The sequence below is a fragment of the Mobula birostris genome, chromosome 9, assembly GCF_030028105.1.
Source record: "Mobula birostris isolate sMobBir1 chromosome 9, sMobBir1.hap1, whole genome shotgun sequence".
Taxonomy (NCBI): Eukaryota; Metazoa; Chordata; class Chondrichthyes; order Myliobatiformes; family Myliobatidae; genus Mobula; species Mobula birostris.
The window spans coordinates 126,926,589-126,949,419 of record NC_092378.1 but is presented as its reverse complement, the minus strand read 5'-3'; the positions used below and the strand labels follow the sequence as shown (position 1 = coordinate 126,949,419).

Sequence of the window (22,831 nt, the reverse complement as noted above, 5' to 3'; positions counted from 1 at the left end):
TTTATGGGTTGAGCTAAGAAATTGCAGGGGTAAAAGGACCCTGATGGCAGTTATTAATAGGCCTCCAAACAGCTGCAGTGTTGTGGACTACAAATTACAACAGGAAATAGAAAAGGCTTGTCAGAAGGGCAGTGTTATGATAATTGTGGGGGATTTTAACATGCGAGTGGATTGAGAAAATCAAGTTGGCACTGGATCTCAAGAGAGAGAATTTGTAGAATGTCTGCGAGATGGCTTTTTAGAACAGCTTGTTGTTGAGCCCACTAGGGGATCGGCTGTACTGGATTGGGTATTGTGTAATGAACCGGAGGTGATTAGAGAGATTGAGGTGAAGGAACCCTTAGGAGACAGTGATCATAACATGATTGAGTTCACTGTGAAATTTGAAAAAGAGAAACCGAAATCTGATGTGTCAGTATTTCAGTGGAGTAAAGGAAATTACAGTGGCATGAGAGAGAAACTGGCCAAAGTTGACTGGAAAGGGACACTGGCGGGAAAGACGGCAGAGCAGCAGTGGCTGGAGCTTATGTGAGAAGTGAGGAAGGTGCAAGACAGGTATATTCCAAAAAAGAAGAAATTTTCAAATGGAAAAAGGATGTAACCGCGGTTGACAAGAGAAGTCAAAGCCAAAGTTAAAGCAAAGGAGAGGGGCATACAAGGAAGCAAAAATTAGTGGGAAGACAGAGGATAGGGAAGTTTTTAAAACCTTACAAAAGGAAATTAATAAGGTCATTAAGAGGGAAAAGATTAACTATGAAAGGAAGCTAGCAAATAGTATCAAAGAGGATACTAAAAGCTTTTTCAAGTATATAAAGAGTAAAAGACAGGTGAGAGTAGATATAGGACCGATAGAAAATGATGCTGGAGAAATTGTAATGGGAGATAAGGAGATGGCAGAGGAACTGACCGAGTATTTTGCATCAGTCTTCATTGAGGAAGACATCAGCAGTATACCGGACACTCAAGGGTGGCAGGGAAGAGAAGTGTGCGCAGTCACAATTACGACAGAGAGAGTACTCAGGAAGTTGAATAGTCTAAAGGTAGATAAATCTCCCGGACTAGATGGAATTCACCCGCGTGTTTTGAAGGAAGTAGCTATGGAGATTGCGGAGGCATTAGCGATGATCTTTCAAAAGTCGACAGATTCTGGCATGGTTCTGGAGGACTGGAAGATTGCAACTGTCACTCCGCTATTTAAGAAGGGGGCAAGGAAGCAAAAAGGAAATTATAGGCCTGTTAGCTTGACATCGGTGGTTGGGAAGTTGTTGGAGTCGATTGTCAAGGATGAGGTTACAGAGTACCTGGAGGCATATGACAAGATAGGCAGAACTCAGCATGGATTCCTTAAAGGAAAATCCTGCCTGACAAACCTATTACAATTTTTTGAGGAAATTACCAGTAGGCTAGACAAGGGAGATGCAGTGGATGTTGTATATTTGCATTTTCAGAAGGCCTTTGACAAGGTGCCACACATGAGGCTACTTAACAAGATAAGAGCCCATGGAATTACGGGAAAGTTACATACGTGGATAGAGCGTTGCTGATTGGCAGGAAACAGAGAGTGTGAATAAAGGGATCCTATTCTGTTTGGCTGCCGGTTACTAGTGGTGTTCCACAGGGATCCATGTTGGAGCTGCTTCTTTTTACGTTGTACATCAACGATTTGGATTATGGAATAGATGGCTTTGTGGCTAAGTTTGCTGACAATACGAAGATAGGTGGAGGGGCCAGTAGTGCTGAGGAAACGGAGAGTTTGCAGAGAGACTTGGATAGATTGGAAGAATGGGCAAAGAAGGGCAAATGAAATACGATGTTGGAAAGTGTATGGTTATGCACTTTGGCAGAAGAAATAAATGGGCAGACTATTATTTAAACGGGGAAAGAATTCAAAGTTCGGAAATGCAATGGGACTTGGGAGTCCTCGTACAGGATACCCTTAAGGTTAACCTCCAGGTTGAGTCGGTAGTGAAGAAGGCGAATGCAGTGTTGGCATTCATTTCTAGAGGAATAGAGTATAGGAGCAGGGATGTGATGTTGAGGCTCTATAAGGTGCTGGTGAGACCTCACTTGGAGTACTGTGGGCAGTTTTGGTCTCCTTATTTAAGAAAGGATGTGCTGACGTTGGAGAGGGTACAGAGGAGGTTCACTAGAATGATTCCGGGAATGAGAGGGTTAACATATGAGGAACGTTTGTCCGCTCTTGGACTGTATTCCTTGGAGCTTAGAAGAATGAGGGGAGACCTCATAGAAACATTTCGAATGTTAAAAGGCATGGACAGAGTGGATGTGGCAAAGTTGTTTCCCATGATGGGGGAGTCTAGTACGAGTGGGCATGACTTAAGGATTGAAGGGCGCCCATTCAGAACAGAAATGTGAAGAAATATTTTTAGTCAGAGGGTGGTGAATCTATGGAATTTGTTGCCACGGGCAGCAGTGGAGGCCAAGTCATTGGGTGTATTTAAGGCAGAGATTTATAGGTATCTGAGTAGCCAGGGCATCAAAGGCTATGGTGAGAAGGCGGGGGAGTGGGACTAAATGGGAGAATGGATCAGCTCATGATAAAATGGTGGAACAGACTCGATGGGCCGAATGGCCGACTTCTGCTCTTTTGTCTTATGGTCTAAAATGTGCAAATATACGCTTTTCAGTAACCCATAGAACTCGATTACTTTATTTTTTAATCATCCACTTTTTGTTACTGGTTTTCGGGAATGCAGTTCAACAGCTTTGTTTTGGTAATCTTTTGTCCATCATCTGTTTTACCAAGAGAAAAATACATTTTGGCACAACATTTGTTTAGACAAACTGAAAAAGATTACTTGAATGAAATAATCCACATTTTATTAATGCTTGTAGTGCTATTATCAATACACAATAATTATCAGAAAACTTTTCTTAATTTTTATAGTGTTTAGCCTTTGGATACATTCAGTTCAGGGTTTGTCCCCTTTATCCTCAACACTTCTAGTGGTACAGAGTATTGAAGTGAATTATGCATGTCAGGACTTCTGTGTGAGCTGGCAGTTTAGACTGATCTAGGACAGATCACTGAAATTGAGCCTACGGCAGAAAAGGCAGAAGTAAGCATGAAGCATGGGCAAAAACTCTTATTTCTCTGGGGTCAAGTGAGGATTTTTCTGTTGATTCAAAAACATGTTGGCTCCCATCATATCTGCAGGACAAAATGTCTTCAGGGTCTTTATAATGCTGGAAATGGTTGATGGTGAGGTAAGTTTGTAACAAGCTGAGAAAGTTGTAACTGTGAATTGCTGCTGCATTAAAATAACAAATGAGTTGGGAAGAGAGGAAAATGGAGCCAAATCATTTTAACTGCTCTGCTTTCTCATTCCTACCAGTGGAGAGATCCAAATCTGTCTATGTACTGTAGTTTCCTGAAGGGAAAATTGGCTTGTATGTTTTTGCTAACAGCAATGATTAAAGAACCTCTACAGTTCTAGTGATAACAAGTATTTGTGACTAGTGATAATTGTTTTAAAATTGTTGAAAACAAAACTATATGATGAACTAACCCACATTATAATTTCAGCTTTGGTTGAGCTATTATTACACCTGGAAGGTATTGATGATAAGTGAAAGGAATCATGTAGAGATGGAAGATAATTTATATCGCGGCAAAAGTCGAGAAGTATTAATTAAGAAGCCTCTGTACGTCCTCCCTGTGGAATACGTGGATTTTCCCCAGGTGCTCTGGTTTCTGCACACAGTCCAAAGACGTATTGGGTAGGTTAATTAGTGATTGTAAATTGTCCTGTGATTAGGTTAGGGTTAATTGGGGTTGCTGGAGCTGTGTAGCTCAAAGGGCTAGAAGGCTATACTCCATGCTGTATCACTAAATAAATTAATTAATTGCACTTTTTTCTTTTAATTAGCTGATGCCTTCTTTAAAGCTGCAATCAGCCTTGTTTCAGAAGTACCAAAGATGATAAGCATAGATGGAAAGATGAGAAATTCAGAAGGATATCTCCTTGAGTTCCTAAATAACTTCTTTTCAACATTGTTGATAGTGCCTGTAAGTATCATATAACTTATTTCAAATATGAAGAAGAAACTTATGAGTAGAGCTTTGGTTACATGTGAGAGAATAAATGACTGCTATTAGTAAGAAAATGGGGTTAGGGAAATAAAATTGATTAACAACTGCTAAATTCGCAGAGAACATTAGTCTGTATCCCAGAGTACTTAAAGACGTGTCTCCAGAAATTATGGGTACATGGATGGTCATTTTACAACATTCTTTAGACTCAACAGTTCCAACAGATTAAAGGTTAGCTAATATGACTCCAATATTTTTTAAATTGCTCAGAGAAAACAAGGAACAAAAGACTGGCTAGCCTGACATTAGTAGGGTAGAAAATGCCATGGTCATAATAGAAGATTTATTTCCAGAGCACGTGGGGAAGAATGACAGGATTGGATAAAATCAAGCTGTGACTTTTCAATGAGCAGTGTAGTGAAGGGAAAACTAGTGAATCTGATGCATTTGGACTTTTTGAAAGCTTTTAATAAGGTCCCACCTTAGAGACTAGTATGCACAATTAAAACACACAGGACTTGGGGTAAGGTCCAGATATGGTTGGGGAACTGTTGATTGACAGGAAATAGAGCAGGAGTAAATGGATCTTTCTCCAAATGACAGGAAATGCCTTATGGGATACCACAGGAATCAATGCTAGGACCCCAGCTATTCACAACATGTATTAATGACTTGATGAGGGAATTAAATGCAATATCTGTAAATTAAGTTGGAGAGTGAGCCTTGAGGAGGATGCAAAGAATTCCCAGTTTTATTTGGACAGATTGCAAGAGTGACAGCTGAAGTGCAATCTGGTTAAATATGAAGTTATTCACTTTGGTGGCAATAGCAGGAAGGCAGATTTTTATCAAAATGGCAACAGGTTTGGGGAAGCTGGAAAAGAGAACTGAATTTATTGAAACTATTGAACTATTATAGAAAGGCTGAATGACATGCTGGTTTTTTCCCCATGTTTCAAAACAAATGGTTGGGTACCTGATTTTTGTATTGTTCTTAAATGTTTTCATACTTCAGGATCATCCAGAACAAGGCGTTCTTTACTTAGTGAGAGGCCTTTTAAATGTCATCCAGGATTACGTTTGGGAAGATCATACTGATACAAAAGTGCGGATCTACATAAATGTTTTGCATTTGCTGGCTGCGGCAAGTCAAGAAACTTACATCTACCATGTAGATAAAGGTACACAGAATAATTTCCTATTATTGTGGTTGTGGTTTGTTGTATATCCCACGAAGTAGAAGTTAAGTGCTGCATGGTTGTGGCAAAGAAATCTCTGTGGGAGAAGCATTCAAAAATAACGGGCTGTTCTTCCCTAGAAGCTGTAATTTTGTTTTTCTTGCACATTTCAAGCAGTTCTCCAAGAATTCATTTAACATGAAGTTGTATTGGCAGGGATGACTTTTTCATTTAAACCTATTGAAAAGTGAAAAAAGCAATCTGCTAATAATAAATGACAGCCATGCAGAATGAGCATTTTGTTTTCATAATGCTGCATTTGGCATTTAAAATACACACATAATCTATTGACCAGTCTCTCATGTCTCTGGAGTGACTGTGTTGAAACAGAAATTGTAGAATGAAAGTTGGTATAGGAGTTGAGGGAAGTAAATAGATATATGTATGATTACATGGAAGCAATTGAAGTTTTTGTTGAAGTCAGGGAGATTTAATTCTAGAACCTGTGTCAAGAAGCAAAACTCCACTCTCCAAGCAAGCAGCTAACAGCTTCACTAAACAAAAATCAAGTATGCACTGTGACTGACAGGATCTCTTTCTATGCTAAGCCCATTTCTTGTTGAATTGTAAAGTAGGCCTGCCTCAACTCAAGCATGTTGAATAATGCATGAAAAATGATAAGATCTACAGAGCCTTTAAAGAAGCAAGTTTTAATGTGAGCCTTTATAACCATGTACAACTAATGGCAGGGGACCTGGACATCTGTGTAATATATTTGAAACCACATATCAAACCAGATCCATGCTGAATGATTTGCCCAAAAATCTTTAAAATAATAGCCATTAGGGAGCAATCAATCTAATGCAAAGACTATATTGGAAGCTCTGATTTTTTTTTCTTCCATTTAGTGAATTTGCGGTAGAAAGTGCTCTCTATGAAAAAAACATTAGCCCCATTTTCTTTTGATCCTATCTAGCTATAAATGCAGTAGCAAAGCAGGCAAATCTGACAATGTGAGGCTTTGAGTCACAAAATAATCAATATCAGTTCAGGAACATTCAGATGCTGGCTTCCCCAGATGAAAGTTCCAGGCAGCAGCCAGAATCACTTTGACAGCAGTGCTGTCCTTGATTTATTAACTTAACAAACTTTACATTTGCTGATGTTGATCTTTAATCTTGCCACACTCACACCTTTTCAGATTCAAACTTCAAACCTTCATCCCTATAATTTAATTTTGTACAAAGCAATATATTGTAAGTAAGACATTCCCTGTGCTACATTGAAAGTGAATCTTAATCTTGGAGTGCTATTGTAAAACATTTTTATTACACAATGTCTCTGCAGTTTGCCTCATTTATCCAAAGGCCATTTCAGTTTTTTAAATTAAATTCATTTAAATGAAAACCTAAATCATAGAGAGCATTTTCTATTCTAAATGCACCAAAAGAAGAAAGAAATTCAGAAGTTCCACTATTAGATTAGATTATGAGGACACTCAGTCCTCGTTTATTGTCATTTAGAAATGCATGCATTAAAAAATGATACCATGTTCCTGCAGAATGATATCACAAGAAACACGGGACAAACCAAGACTAAAACTGACAAAACCACATAATTATAACATATAGTTACAACAGTGCAAAGCAATACTGTAATTTGATAAAGAGCAGACTATGGGCACAGTAAAAAAAAGTCTCCAAGTCCCGATAGCCGCATCATCTCACGCAGACGGTAGAAGGGAGAAACTCTCCCTGCCATGAACCTCCAAGCACCGCAAACTTGCTGACGCAGCACCATTGGAAGCACCCGACCGCAGCAGACTTTGAGTCCGTCAGAAAATTTTGAACCTCTGACCAGCCCCTCCAACACCGCCTCTCCGAGCACCATCCTCTGCCGAGCGCCTCGACCTCGCCCCGGCCGCCGAGCAACAAGCTAAGCCAAGGACTGGGGGCCTTCCCCTCCAGAGATTCTGGACCACACAGTAGCAGCAGCACCGAAGCAGGCATTTCAGAAGTTTCACCAGATGTTCCTCCGTGCTCTCATGTCCGTCTCCATCAAATCAGGATTGTGCACGGCACCCTACTTGACAAATAACAGGCATCACCACCAGAGTGGCCGCTGCGAGCTGCGTCATGCCGCCATCTCCTCCTTCTCCTCCTCCACTATTATCTTTGCATTAGAATGATTCTTTCCCAATGACAAATTTTCTTTAAGATTTCTGGGAAGGTAATCTATCAGTCACAGATCTAGTTTGATATATGGTTTCAAATGTAACACTATCCAAAAATTAGATGTCCAGGATCTCTACCATTTGTTTACCACAGTTATATTTAGGTGTTATTTCAAACTTATGGCATATTGTCACAGTACAAACATTTAGCATAGATAAGAAATCTTTAAACTTTTAACTGTACAGATATTTATATGAACCTTCTGCTATTTGGCCATTCCAACGTGCACTGCATGAGTCAATATTCTTTAGGATGGATAACCAGATGAGCTGTATTGTAGGACAATCATAATAGAGCAGTTACATAGCCTGAGATATTTATTTCAATGAGTTCTGAAAACAATAATTCCATACTTTAGGAACATTTGCAGTGTAAAGTTGTATTTAAATCAATGAAATTGAGTATAAATTCTGCAGAAATGAATATTAATTTCAAGGTTCTGTGCATTGATGTTTTTAAATAGTTTTGAGTTGAAGCTTGCTGTAAAATGATGGCCCAAAAGTTGATTAAACAAAACAGGATTAAAGCTGTCTTAAATGAAAAGGCCTTTTTAGAAAAGAGGGTGCTATGTTTTAAAAAAAAGAGTTGTTTTGCTCTGGGCTGTTGGACAGGTGCAGTGAACATATTCTTTTCAATTTAATTTAGATGGCTTCATTCAAATATTGTGCGTTCATTCTATTTAAAGTACTGCACAAACCCAGGTTATACCAATTGTTGGAAGCAATTCTGATTAGATCAGTTGTATGTTTCTTTCTGCTGTAGAATAAAATAGATTATAGTTTGATTCGAATTTCATCACAGCTTTTTCACCTTCAGAAAGATTGCAATAAGTTACTTGTGAAAGTCATAGATAACTGCTCTGGAACACAGTATATCATTGTCACATCACCGGGTTGTGTCGTCACATAGGTGAATTTCCACAAAATATAGGCTCACACAATGTACAAGAATTAGCAGTTATACGTAATTACACTACTGGTAAGATGGTGGCGTGTTTGTACACAGTGGCCTCTGCGAGTCCAACCAAAGGAGTTTTTAAGCATTTTTTTATGATCACAAGACACTACTGGAATTAAGAACTTCATTTCAGGCCGAGACCCTTCGCCAGGACTGGAGAGAAAAAAGCTGAGGAGTAGATTTAAAAGGTGGGGAGAGAAGAGAGAAACACAAGGTGATAGGTGAAACTGGGAGGGGGAGGGATGAAGTGAGGAGCTGGGAAGTTGAAGGGAGGAGCATCAGGGGCAGGCGACAGGCGAGCAAGGAGGTAGGGTGAGAGAGGGAAGAGGGGATGGGAAATGGTGAGGGGAGGTGGGCGGGGGACATTACTGGAAGTTTGAGAAATCACTGTTCATGTCATCAGGTTGGAGGCTATCCAGACAGAATATAAGGTGTTGTTCCTCCAACCAAAGTGTGGTCTCATCACGACAGTGGAGAAGGCGATCGATAAACATGAACAATGATTTCTCGAACTTCTGGTAATCCCCCCCCCTTCACCATTTCCCATCTCCTTTTCCCTCTCTCACCTTATCTCCTTGCTCACCCATCATCTCCCTCTGGTGCTCCTCCCCCGCCCCCTTTTCTTTCTTTCCCCAATGAACTTCACAGCTCTTTACATCATCTCCCTCCCTTCAGGTTTCACCTTATCACCCTGTGTTTATTTTTCCCCTCCTCCCCCACCTTTAAAAGCTTTTTTCCTCCAGTCCTGCCAATGGGTCTCAGCCCGAAATATCGACTGTACTTTTTTCCACAGATGCTGCCTGGCCTGCTGAATTCCTCCAGCATTTTGTGTGTGTTGGGTTTCCGGCATTTGCAGATTTTCTCTTGTTTGTGATTGAAGAACTTCAACCCATCATTGAGTTGCTCGTTGATAGAGGAGTTGGACTTGGTGTAGACCGTGTTGCTGCCTGATACAGAGAAGTTTCAGAGTTGGTGCACGAAGCGGGTGTGTAGTCTAACAGCGAGTGATTGTCTTGGACATTTTTCTTGTGATTGCAAGATGCTGTTGGACTTTGGTAAAGTGGAATCCTGCAAGTTTGGATCACTGGACTGTTGGCGGAACCAACAGCTGGAGAGCTGCATGGCCTTGGTTGTAGCGTGGACTCGATCTCCTGCTGCGGTGTCGTCTGTTGCAGCTGGTCCCTTCCAGTGTTCACTCAGTGAAAGACAAGCTGGATTGTATTTGCCTGCCGATGGCTGGGGCTTGTTCCTGCTGACAACATCCATGGACTCAGGGATTTCGGCTATATTATATTCCTTTGTGTGTTTCTGTTTGTTAGTATACTATATGTGGTATATGTGCCTTGTGCTGTGTAAGACTGTTGGAACTATTTTTTGTATTTTAGCCCCAGAGGAACATGGTTTTGTTTGGCTGTATTAATTGGTATTCCTGTATGGTTGAATAATTATGAAACTTGAATTTGAACAATGTTATGCAAGTGTCTATTGCCTCTGACTGGAGCACCTTAAGTAAAAATATATTGGCATCTTCTTCAATGCAAGAACTCTAAACATTGCTGTCAAATAATGATCTATATCACATTATAAAGCGTATCCAAACACTCTTATCTTCCAGTGGATTCTAATGATAGTCTCTATGGGAGTGACCCCAAATTCTTGGCAGAAATTAATAAGCTTTCTGAAACCCTCATTGGACAAATCCTTGACCATCTCAAGACTCTCGGAAAAGAGGAGGTATGAGATTAATTGTCTGATGTTAACAATGTTTTAATGTAATGTATTTAAAGTCTCATAAAAGTACTTGATATTAATGTTTCTTTGTAGAGGCCAAGGACTTTATATAAGATGAGTAATATTTTAGCAAGCAGGTAATTGTTCTCTATATTTTATATTACTGACCCTGTGCTGCTCTCATTTTCATAATTTTTGACAGGAGCTGAAATTGCATGCAGTTATGAGCCATTATTGAATTGTTTAGAATGTATTTTATAGGGGATGAAAGATTTACGAGGTTATGTCTCTTCACAATTTAATTTTGAATCCATGCTCAAACCCTGCATGGTTAGGGAACTGGGGGAATTGGGAATCTGAGAGATACTTGCACAAAACTTAAAACATTTTATCTCTTTGTGCATTTAAAATATTCCCTTGAAGTTGAGATTATTTTTATTATCTACATTATCACTTACAAAGGGCTATTTAGCCATTGCTACCAGCTTCCAGAATATTCAAGGTGTTCCAATGGCAGTCTTCTATGGAAAATCCTTGCTACGGATCAGAACTGCATCAGCGCACTTGTAGAGGGAAAACAATACCAGACCATAAGACTTTGGAGTAGAACGAGGTCATTCAGCCCATTCGAGTCAATATCTACCGTTCCATCATGGCTGATTTATGCATGCATTAGTCATTTATTCAGAATACTATATCTTAAAGCACTTTAAAAGCATTAATGTGTCAATGTATTTTGGTTGCTTTGAGCATTTTTAAAATAGAGGGCATTTGTATTGTGCTGCAAGTACATAGAACATACAATATACTCACAATTATACTAATATAGGCTTTATAAAAGTTATGAGGATTGATACTACAGTTGTGAAAGAGGGTTATGGACAATAGAGGAAACTTGAAGGATAGCTGTTTCTTAAATCATTTCCACTTAGTGATGAGTGTAGGATTTAGTCAGGACACAGAAGTAAAGAGATTGCACTTCTGTCTATATTAGCTATCACACTTCTGATTCTGTCTGATATGATTTTCCCCCTCCCCCCATCACTCATGCCATCTGCTCCCTGAAGCATTATTGTCAACACTTGCTTTCATCAACTCTCTCTACCTCCCTGAACTCTCATCTCGCATCCAAGATATTTTCCCTTATTTCCCAGAAAATCAACTGTGGTCACGTTGATTATGATGCTGTCAGAGTGCTAAGAACATTGCACCTTGAAACGATATTATGTTATTACTTTATACTTTATTGTCGCCAAACAATTGGTACTAGAACGTACAATCATCACAGCGATATTTGATTCTGCGCTTCACACTCCCTGGATTACAAATATTAAAAATAGTTAAAATTAGTAAATATTAAAAATTTAAATTATAAATCATAAATAGAAAATATAAAAATGGAAAGTAAGGTAGTGCAAAAAAACCTAGAGGCAGGTCCAGATATTTGGAGGGTACGGCCCAGATCCGGGTCAGGATCCGTTCAGCAGTCTTATCACAGCTGGAAAGAAGCTGTTCCCAAATCTGGCCGTACGAGTCTTCAAGCTCCTGAGCCTTCTCCCGGAGGGAAGAGGGACGAAAAGTCTGTTGGCTGGGTGGGTCGTGTCCTTGATTATCCTGGCAGCACTGCTCCGACAGCGTGCGGTGTAAAGTGAGTCCACAGACGGAAGATTGGTTTGTGTGATGTGCTGTGCCGTGTTCATGATCTTCTGTAGCTTCTTTCGGTCTTGGACAGGACAACTTCCATACCAGGTTGTGACGCACCCTGGAAGAATGCTTCCTACGGTGCATCTGTAAAAATTAGTGAGGGTTTTAGGGGACAGGCCAGATTTCTTTAGTTTTCTCAGGAAGTAAAGGCGCTGGTGGCCCTTCTTGGCAGTGAACTCTGCTTGGTTGGACCAAGTCAGGTCATTTGTGATACTGACCCCGAGGAACTTAAACATTATTACATCTATCTGAGGCAGCACTTGTTGAACATGTCAGCTGATAGGAAATAGCTGTTCTAGGATAGCAAGCAGACTTTCTCAATAAAATAATGTTTCTTTAGAAAATCATACAATCTGAATTGCCATGTCTGGTAAGGAGATCTTAGGAAAATCTTGCAGATATGTCCAAAAATTCATTTTCTATTTTAGGTTTTCTTAACGTAGAAGGTTAATCTTTGGACATAACTGCAAGTTACCTGGGACAAAACTAGAATTCACAGCTGCAGTTTGTGCCATTATACATACTCTGCTTATTTGCAGTGGATTAATGTTTACAGATGATTGTCACTGTTGCAAATCGACAGGTAATGATTGACACAAGCCTAACCTTTACAAGAGATATTCTACTGTTTGTGAGTTTTGACCAAATTTCCATGAATGTTTCTAGCTAGTGATAATATTTGATGTTCAGATTATTGTCACAATATACCTGATACAGAGCACTGTTTTAAGAGGTAGAAGTTTCTGAGTAATTCATGGAAATTATACAAGTGAAAGGAATTGTCCTAAAATGTAAACTCAGATATTTACTCTGTAGATGCTCCCTATCCTGCTGACTATTTTATTTCTGGCCCCTATATATGTTTCAGGTATAAAGAATATTTATTTGCACTACACACTATGAAAAATCTTCTTTATTTTACAGACTTTGAAGCGACAGAGTACCTTAAGCTTGTCCTTATTTAGCAGTATCCTTAGCCATGGAGACCTGAAGAACAGTAAACTTAATCAACTAACGATAAATTTGTGGAATCTTGCTCAAAAACATGGGTTTGCTGACACAAAAACCATGGTAAGTACAGCACTATGCTGTTATGCATCCTCGCTCTCCTTTACCACAAATTTGCTTCTTGTTACAGCAGCGGATTCGAAACGCGGCATTCTTTCTATTGTCATTTTATTTTCTCTTGAAATATTGGAGATGATTTGTTAATGTCTGTAGAATGTTGCTATTCTGGGAAAGAAGGAGGGGTAAAAGAGAGGTAGAATAGGAATACAGTGAGTTATCCTCTAGAATTATAGCAGAGATCGTTTTATTTTGAACTACTTAAAAGGAATTTTAAATAGGCTATTAAACCATTGCTTGTCCTCTTGACTTAAGAGAAACATTCTTTTTTTTTACAAAATGAACTGATTTTTGTACCTGTGGTTAATATTCTACTAGACTTATAATGGATTTTTCCTTGGCAAAGTTATTTGATTTGAACATAAGTGAAAAGAATATTCACTGTGACACAGAAATAGTTCATGTTTGAAAGGATGGGTCCTAGAATAGTTGCAGTGCAGGAGCTACAATTCAGCCTACTGGTTCACCACTAGAGCAAGCAGCTTGTTCCATCCATTACCTCTTTCTCTGAGAGCTTGCAGTTTCTGCTGCGCCATATTTATTGCGTTTCCTGATGAAGGAACATGCCGCCACCACTTCTGCAAGTTGTGCATTCCAGATTCCATGATAACATATAAACGGTCTTCCTCATGTCACTATTAATTCCCTTCCCCTTTGCTCTGCATCCTTCCACCACTGGAAACAGCCTCCTCATAGCACTCTGTCCAATTGCTTCTCTTTGTTTTTGAGGTGGCACAGTAGCGTAGTGTAACGCTATTACAGTGTCAGCGACCTGGCCTTGACGGTAAGGAATTTGTATGTTCTCCCAGTGACCACGTGGATTTCCTCCAGGCACTCTGGTTTCATCCTGCATTTTAAAGATTATGGGTTATTGGGTTAATTAGTAACAGTGGTGTAATTGAGTGGCGTGGACTCATTGGGCTGGAAGGGCCTGTTACTGTGCCTAATCACTTAAGTACTAAGTGAGTATTTAAGATGCTTCTAACAAATCTCCCCTGAGTCTTCTCTGCAGGGAAAACAGTCCCAAATCTGTTTGATCTGTCCATGTAACTTTAGTCCCTCATTCCATGATCCATTCTTGTCAATCTTAACTGAAAATCTCTAATGCCTTCACAACCTTCCTGTTACATGGTGAGGAGAAGTGAATGCCATATTGAGGTTGGACTAGTGATTTATAAATTTCAGTACATTTCCTTGCTTTCATACCCAATGGGTTCATCGATGAATCTCTGATTTTTTTTTTTGTTTTACTGACTTATTAACTGCTTCCTTATCCTGCTCTGTCACTTTTTCTGGACTCTGTCCTTTTTAGAGCAACTTTCTTTCTTCCACATTGCTTCTCATTCTTTGTAGACCAGCTTGTTAATATCCTGTTGCAATCCATCGCTGTTCTTTTCACAGTTCACCTTACTTCCATGTTTTATATTTTGTGCAGCAAATCGTAGTCTGCAACTTAGTCGCCGCCACCCCTGTCTGGTTCATCAATATAAAAAAAGTGAATGGTCCTCAACCACAGGGAATAGCACAATTCACCTTTATCCACCAGAGTTTTCAGTTGTCCCGTCATTTGTCCCTAATTAGTTCAGCAAAAGATTTTAAGTGACGTTGCCATATTTAAGACTATAAGATTAGGAGCAGAATTGGGCCATTTGGCTCATCATGTCTGCTCTGCCTAACATACTTTTTTTTTTCTCAACCCCATTCTCCCACTTCCTCTCAAAACACTTAACTCACTTCCCATCAAGAACCTATCAGTCCCTGCTTTAAATACAGCCAGTGACTTGGCCTTCACACCCTTTCATGGAAATGCATTCCACAGATTCACCACCATCTGGCTGAAGAAATTTCTCCTGGTCTTAGTCTCAGTAGTGTCCCTTTAATCTGAAGCTGTACCTGTTGATAATTAAGACAATTATAACAATGCATTCTAGGACCAACAATTAGGTTTAAAAATAAGTAACAAACTGGCTTATAACCTAACTAGTAGATGAACATTTTCCCAAGATATCATAATATTACATTTTTAAAGAGAAATGCAAAGCTTGCTCTTAAGTTTTTAGATTTTAAGACTAACTTCAGTGGAATTAGACAGTAAATAGAGAAAACTCAATGGGTTAAAAGACGTATTAGTGGGGTTACAAGAATAGCATAAAGATTGAGGGATTCCCACTGCTAGTATTTTTTTTAGCACGTTGGTTAATTTCTAGCTCTTAATTCATTTTGTTGCAATTTCCAACACTTGGAGTGCTTGTCCGGGTTGATTTGGTCTAAGTTTTTAAGGTGGAGTAAAATGGAGAGGAGCTATTTCTTCTGACTTGGTAGATGGTTTAAAGGTTTGAGTCAGGCTGCTCAGGAAAGGACGCTGATGAATTCTGGGTCTAGAGAAAATGTGGAGCTGTCTTCTGCAAATAGCAATTAATGCAATGGCTAGCTGTTAATTTTGGGGCTGAGATTGATGGAGTTTTGTTAATCATAGGTATTAACGGACTGAGATTCAGATCACATACTAACTAAGATCCTTTAAATGTTGGAACGAGATGAAGGCAACAACCCTATTGTTACTCCTATTTGAAATGGGGACTGATGTTAAAACATCCAAACTATAATTTACACTGGACAACAAATGTTTTCAAGTGTTGCTTCCTCAGAATTTTATTTTGTTTATGATAGACTGCTAGAAGATGAACATAAATATAATTTCAGACTACTTGTATCACATAGGAATTTGGTGAAACAACAAATTAACTTTTATTGAATATAATGTGTTTAATTGCATAATGGTGCTGATGCTTTGCAATAGTTCAACTAAGTTAAAAAATTTTTTGTTAATGATTTTCATTTGTACTCAGTGTCTGAGGCTTCTCGCTTAAGTGTCCACAATAATTCGCCAGCATTGATGGATTCCAGTTGCCCTGGTATCTTTTCTCCATGACCGCAATGTCCTGGTGAAGCCTTTCACCATGCTCGTCACTAATAGCACCAAGATTTGCAGGGAGGAAGTCTAAATGGGAATGCAGAAAATGAATCTTTAGTGACATGTTGCATTTCATGGTTTTATATGCTTGAAGCATGCTTTCAACCAGCTGCATGCAGTTTGGTGCTCTGTAGATGCCGAGAAAAATTTCAGCAACTTCCTTGCATGCCTTCCATGTGATTTTCTCTGGTCCCACTAGAAATTCTTCAAATTGCCTGTCATTGATGACCTGTTTGATTTGTGGACCAACAAAAATGCTTTTCTTAATCTTGGCATCAGTTATTCTGGGAAGCATCTGTCTCAAATATCAAAATCCTTCATAGAAATTTTTGTGCAAACAACAGGAATTCTGCAGATGCTGGAAATTCAAGCAACACACATCAGAGTTGCTGGTGAACGCAGCAGGCCAGGCAGCAACTTTGATGTGTGTTGCTAGAAATTTTTGTGCCTGGTGATAGCAAATTCCATCCTTACAGTCCTGAACCCAATAATTATTACTAAAACCTGTCATGCCATGCAGCAGCCACTCCACCTAAGCATCCCCAAGCATGCCTGGACAAGATAGGAAACTTTCCAGCTTACATTGTAGGCAACATTTTAATTGTCTTGAATTATGAATTAAAATAATAAACATAAGTGATTTCAAAAAATGGTGCGTGATAGGGAAATTTCATGGTGATTATTAAGGAATTGGACACGCTAGTGGCAGGAAACATGTTCCTGATGTTGGGGGAGTCCAGAACCAGAGGCCACAGTTTGAGAATAAGGGGTAGGCCATTTAGAAAGGAGTCGAGGAAAAACTTCTTCACCCAGAGAGTTGTGGATCTGTGGAATGCTCTGCCTCAGAAGGCAGTGGAGGCCAATTCTCTGGATGCTTTCAAAAAAGAGTTAGAGCTTTTAATGATAGCGGAGTCAAGGGATATGGGGAGAAGGCAGGAACGGGGTACTGATTGTGGATGATCAGCCATGATCACAGTGAATGGCAATGCTGGCTTGAAGGGCCGAATGGCCTACTCCTGCACCTATTGTCTATTGTCTATTGTCATGATCAGTAGACCAAAATTCATAAGATACACCTAAGGATATTCAGGAAGCAAAATCTTTGTTGTCCAGTGTTATTGACATCCGATGAAACTGATGTTCTGGATGCAGCATATCTGTCAATGATATTATATTTGGAATTATAATCCATCATCTTTTTAATATAAGGTTTTAAGGTAAATAAGTGTAAGATATTCTCTTGCTTTTTTAAAAACTTTACATTCTTTTGCTAGTAAATGAAAATCAAAATACTACACATATAGAAATCTGAAATATTATCATATAATGCTGGAAACATTTAGCAGATCAGTCTGTGCTGGTGGTGTAGTGGCATCTGCACCAGACTTTGGAACAAGTGGTCCCAGTTTCAAACCTGGCTGGCTGCTGGCATGAGTTCCACTTACGCTGGGTTGAGCGTCGAGCTAGCAACTCGGCCTTGTAACAGAAGCAAATGCTAAAAAAAAAATGGCACTATCGCTGCCCAATGTGCTAAATTGGTGTGGGGAGTTTTAAAAAAACTCAGCAGATCAGGCAGCATTTGTGGAAAGAGATACAAAATTAATATTTCATATTGAAGATCCGTTGTCAGTTTAGTCAGCTCTCGCATGGGTTGTTTGACCTGAAATATTAAGTCTGCTTCTCTTTCAACAGATCTGCTGGGCTTTGCCGTCATTTTGTATTTTTATTATACTTTTTTATTTTCCAATTTAATTAAGAGCAGAGTTCTACTAAATGTCAGGGACAGATCTTGCCTCCCACCTGCGTCTGGATTTTAAAAAGAATTATGGATAAACATGCTTTGATGCAATTAGAATACATTTTTGTAGTCAATTTTGTAATCACCTTCACTTGTTTTAGAGTGAACTATCTGATGAACATTTCTTGCATTTTCTTTTAAGGTGAGGACATTAGAACACATCAGACGCCAGAGCAAACAACCAAATATGAGTCATTTTGCCGATCTAGCATTGAGACTTCCACTGCAGACACGAACATAACATAACCTCTTGTTCGTGTCACACAAATTTACAACTGCCAATGGGAGATGTCTGCCTTTAATATGGAACAATTACTTCAAAAGTGTGTTCATTATTTCATCTCATTATGTCTGCTTCTGCTAAAAGCCTACACTTAAACGAAGAAGAAAGACGGCTATGGACAAATTAAGACGTGAATCACTTGCATAGAATGGACTCTATTTGATCTAGCTGGAGAACATGATGAAGGCTTGATCAGCAAGGGAAATAAGCTTGTCTTGGTTTTGTGTTTCTAATATCGATATCAGACCTATACGAGAGAACTAAAAACAGGTTGCCTATATTTCCGATGCCCTGGCACTCATATGAGACCTAAGAAAAGAGGAAAATTTATGTACTTAGAGGTATAACGAAGATATGTAAAATTAGAAACAATTACCCAGCACTTGAACAACTTGAAAATAATATTGGTCAGTGAGACCAAAGCACATTTACTAAGATTGGAATAGTTCAGTTATAGTTAACTTCATTACATTATGTAATATGATCTCCTAGCTATTCAGAATAATTGTTGGACGTTGATCCCCCTCCAATACATTTAGTACTAATGTCAAATTTTGGTCCTGAAATTTCAAGCTCTATAATTGGTGATGCAACATTTATTACTTTGGCTCAGATAAGTACAGAAAGAAAATAATTTTGTTTGATTGTTGCAGATTGTTCACTGTTAAGAATCTCCTTTTATCACCACAGCCATCAGACTGTTAATAAGTGGTTACCTATGAAGCTGTTTGAAGCAAACGGACTCTTTGACCATTGTTCCACACAGCATTCCAACTGATGTCTGAGCTAAGTAACGTTGATGCACTGTACACAGTTTTGAATTAAAGACAACAGTGAGATACACATTTACTTGAGGTATGCAAAAATATTATTTGATTGAGCCATTGGATTCCACTTTATTTGCGATATATGTGAATTGAAATAATCCTAGGCTATTATATGTTTGTCCAGTTTTTGATCATTTTATATACTAGTCTACAATTCATTACAAATTGGGGAAAAATAAATTTTCAGTACTGTCATTTAGGGAAAAAATTGAGATTATTTTCATAGGCAACTGTGTAAGAACTTGAAAAGATTATTCATATTTCTTCATATTGAGAATGTCTAATACAACATATTTTCTGGAAAATGTTTAACAGTTTCAATGTAACAGTATTCTGTGCTTGCTTTCTAATCCAAGCTCCAGAATTGGTACTTAATGCATATAATACAAACTAAAACTGATGAATTTATCAATAGCAGCATAAAAAGTTTATTTGCATTTTAGATTAATTTAAAGCAAGCAAAAATAATGTCTTGAATTTTTGTAGAATTGAAGCAAAGTGCAACTGTATCAGACCTGTTGGGTAAGTTCAAAGTAAAATGTAGGACAGATAAACTTTGTTCATCTTATTTCTAAAATAACTACTCATTACATGATGACTGAGAAACCAGTGAATATTGCATTCTCAATGTGTCCTTGCCTTCATTTTTACTTGGTAAATAAAAACAAAGAACAATTAAAATGTGTGATAATTTAATGTCAACATTCCCCGTTTATTTATCCCTGTTTTAATTTCTAAGCATTCCTTTTGACTAGCTGTTTCATAAGCAATTTTCATTATGAATTTGTTTTCCCTTCTTGGTCATCTCAGACTGCTGTGAACCTAATTTTCAGTCCTTTCAAATCTGAATAAAATTAAATAAGCTGAAGATACCCCCATGAAAGGAATCTGAATTCCACTCAATAAAAATGTGATGTGCATAATGGGTCAGCTGAGATCCATTGGCTGCATTTGTGTGTTCTATGGTGAATATTGGACGCCTCATGCTCCTGCTGCTTGAGCTCAGCGCTCCCTAGTTTAAGGAACAATTGGTTATTGCAGGGCACACAGGGAGCAGAGTTTTCCCTTGATTGTAATGCCTAGGTAGTGGTCATTACAGCTGAAAATAACTTTGGAAAATTGTAACTCCAAGGCCAAATATCAGGGTAAGAAAGAGGTGGGCAGGCAGTGCAGGAAATACCCAGCAGTCGAGTTTTTATTGGTAAATAACTGAAGGGAATATCACCTTGGTGGAATAGGGTCTGGAATAAACAAAGATTCAAAAACAAACTAAACATAAGACAAAAAATAGAGGTCATGGAAGTTTCAACAGTTGAGGGATATGTCGGCATTTGTTTCCGCCACCAGGCTGGCTTGGGAATGTTGCCTCTCTCAGGCCAGAGTAAAGGATGTCATGGGTGACATGTACAGTGTTCACTGGGGCACAAGAGAATTAGCCAGAGGTTATGGCTGTTGCACCATATCAATTTATATTCCTGGAATAATGGAAGTTTGGCTTGAAAAATGGAAGTGAGACTTTAATATTCCTGGCTATAAATTACTGGAAAATATTACAATTGGGGAAGGGTGGAGTGTATTATTGTGATGATATATTATTGATGCAATTTAACCAAAATACTGTGAAATGATTTTTATTTGATTTAAGGTCAGAACAATGTAAGCAAAAGCTTTCAAACTCTTGTAAAAGATGGTGTTTAATCCAGATTTTTTTTAAAAATCATTGAGCATCTGCAGTCATTAATGGTATAAAAATTCAGTTTGCACCATGTCTGCCCCAAATGTTAGAAATAAGGAAGATGACAGTTTTTTCATAGTATTATGCACATTTAAAGTGGTATTCCAACTGAGGGTTATTTTCTCAGGAGTGTAAGCAGGTTTAAAAGTTTAGCAAATCTGTCAGTTTGGTGAAAGAATTGACAAGTATCTTCTGAAGAAGTAGAGATTTTAGACACAGATTTCGTAGATGCTGAAAATCTTGAGCAACAGATGCAAAATGCTGGAGGAGCTCAGTAGGTCAGGCAGCATCTACGGAAGGAAATAAGTAGTCCTGATTTAAAACTTTTTATTTTCACTATCAAGTCTCTTTTACTATGAAAAGTGAACTTACTTCCATTAAATTTCTTTACTTTTGACATAAGCCTGACCAGATTATTGTTAAATATAAGGACTTTTGAAGACAATTCAATTAAATGATACTCTCGCTAATGGAAATGCATTACAGAAAATTTTGTTTCATTTGTACGGTATCTTTTACAATATCAGGATGTTGCCATGTATTTTACAGCTGTTGATGCAGTCACCATTCTAAGTTAGGAAACACTGCCGCTAATGCATAAACTTAAAGCTTCTCTAAACATTCATGTGATATCAGACAGTTTACTTCTGCTGATTGAGGAATAAATATTAGCCATCATCATGTGAACAACTTCTCTGTTCTTCAAATTATGTCATGGGATCTATTATTTCAACTGAGAGGAGCTGAGTTCTCAGTTTAACATCTAATCTGATAATTCTTATACTGCAGTATTCAGTCCTATATTTGAATGTCAACTTGTATATTTTTTTTCTCCTCAGTCACCAGAGTTGCATTTGAAACTGAACTTCTGATTCAGAATTAATTGTATTAGCCACAAAATCATGGATGACTGGAGCTACTTTCCAGTCCTTAAAGCGAAAATTTCAGCCAATCCATGTGGGATACAACCTGATTTACTGGAAAATTGACAGGGCGGGTGCTAAAAGGCCTTTTTTTTACTGGGGGTTATCTAGAACAAGTGGGTATAGTTAGAGAATATGGGTTTGCCTGTTCGAGGTAGAGTTAAGGAAGAATCTCTTATCTGAGAGGATTGTGAATCTATTGGAATTCTGTGCACTGGAGGGCTGCAAGCTAAATTGGTATCATTTTATTGAATTATGGAGTCAGTTATGCTGCATAATTGCCTAATCCTACTCTGAATCCATTTGTTTTCAGAGTTTGAAAATATTCCATTAGGTATTTGACATAATACCACATAATTTATAGCCAAATTTAGGTCTATTCAGTTAGAGGTAGCAGATATAGAAAACTGGTTACAGAACTGAAAATAAATATTTGTGATGAACAGCTGTCTTTCAGACTGGAAGGAACCATCATATCCCTCGAACCCCATCTTGCTTCTGTTGTTTGGATACTTGCCAAGCCTTGGATGAGTCATAATTTCTTCCAGTTAAATATTGTGAACAGCAAAGCCCTGGCCATCAATCACTGCCAGGAAGTGTATAGTTTTGTCGTTAATTTGCCCTCCTCCTTGGCCACTGAACCAGAATGTTCACAACTGTTTTTATTTGGCCAGAGGTAAGGTTATCATCCTATGTAAACACCATCATCAAAGTGAACTATCTTCATCTTTGATATAGTTTGCCTCCATGGATTTTTTTTGCCCATCCACTGTGAACAGTTCTCAATGCATTTGTCAGCTGTTGCCAGCACTCTCCTGCCTGGACACTCATTCAGTAAGCTTCAGCTCATCCTGATACCCATTGTCCTCACTGTGCTCATAGGTCTGCAAATGCAGATTTTCATCATTTAGTTTTCTCAGTGGCCTCCCCCACCCTTGCATCCCTATTCTGAATCCTTATCGTCTCGCATCGTGCATCCCTCCTTTCTTTTAGATCACAGTTGCCTAAACCGCTCATCCTTTAAGATTGTCCTTAAAGATGACCTCTTTGTCCAAGCCCTTGGGCTTTCAAGCAGATACCTTCTTTTGCTTAGTGTCTATGTATTTCTGGTTATACATGTGAAGTGCCGTGGGATGTTTTCTTTGTTAGAGGCTCTACATAAATGTGAGCTGACACCTTAGAAAACCAGGAGACTCTCTAGAGGAGGTTCTGTCACTCCATGTCACATCAAAGACCAGTTATAGTTTTAACACTTGATGTGCATAGACAAATAATTGGCAGAGTGCTTTTTGAACAATGTTGCAAATTA

General features: G+C 38.6%; 1 protein-coding gene across 1 annotated transcript in view; it reads left to right on the top strand.

The window, feature by feature from the left end:
• The window catches only part of vps35l (VPS35 endosomal protein sorting factor like), a 112,516-nt gene extending 92,971 nt beyond the window's left edge, over window positions 1–19,545 (top strand). Inside the window, exons 27-31 of the mRNA XM_072268779.1 lie at window positions 3,891–4,030; window positions 5,069–5,234; window positions 10,038–10,156; window positions 12,782–12,928; window positions 17,897–19,545. Coding sequence (XP_072124880.1) covers window positions 3,891–4,030; window positions 5,069–5,234; window positions 10,038–10,156; window positions 12,782–12,928; window positions 17,897–17,995 — 671 coding nt within the window. The 3' untranslated portion in view covers window positions 17,996–19,545. The remainder of the gene's footprint in view (window positions 1–3,890; window positions 4,031–5,068; window positions 5,235–10,037; window positions 10,157–12,781; window positions 12,929–17,896) is intronic.
• The last annotated feature ends 3,286 nt before the right edge of the window (window positions 19,546–22,831 follow it).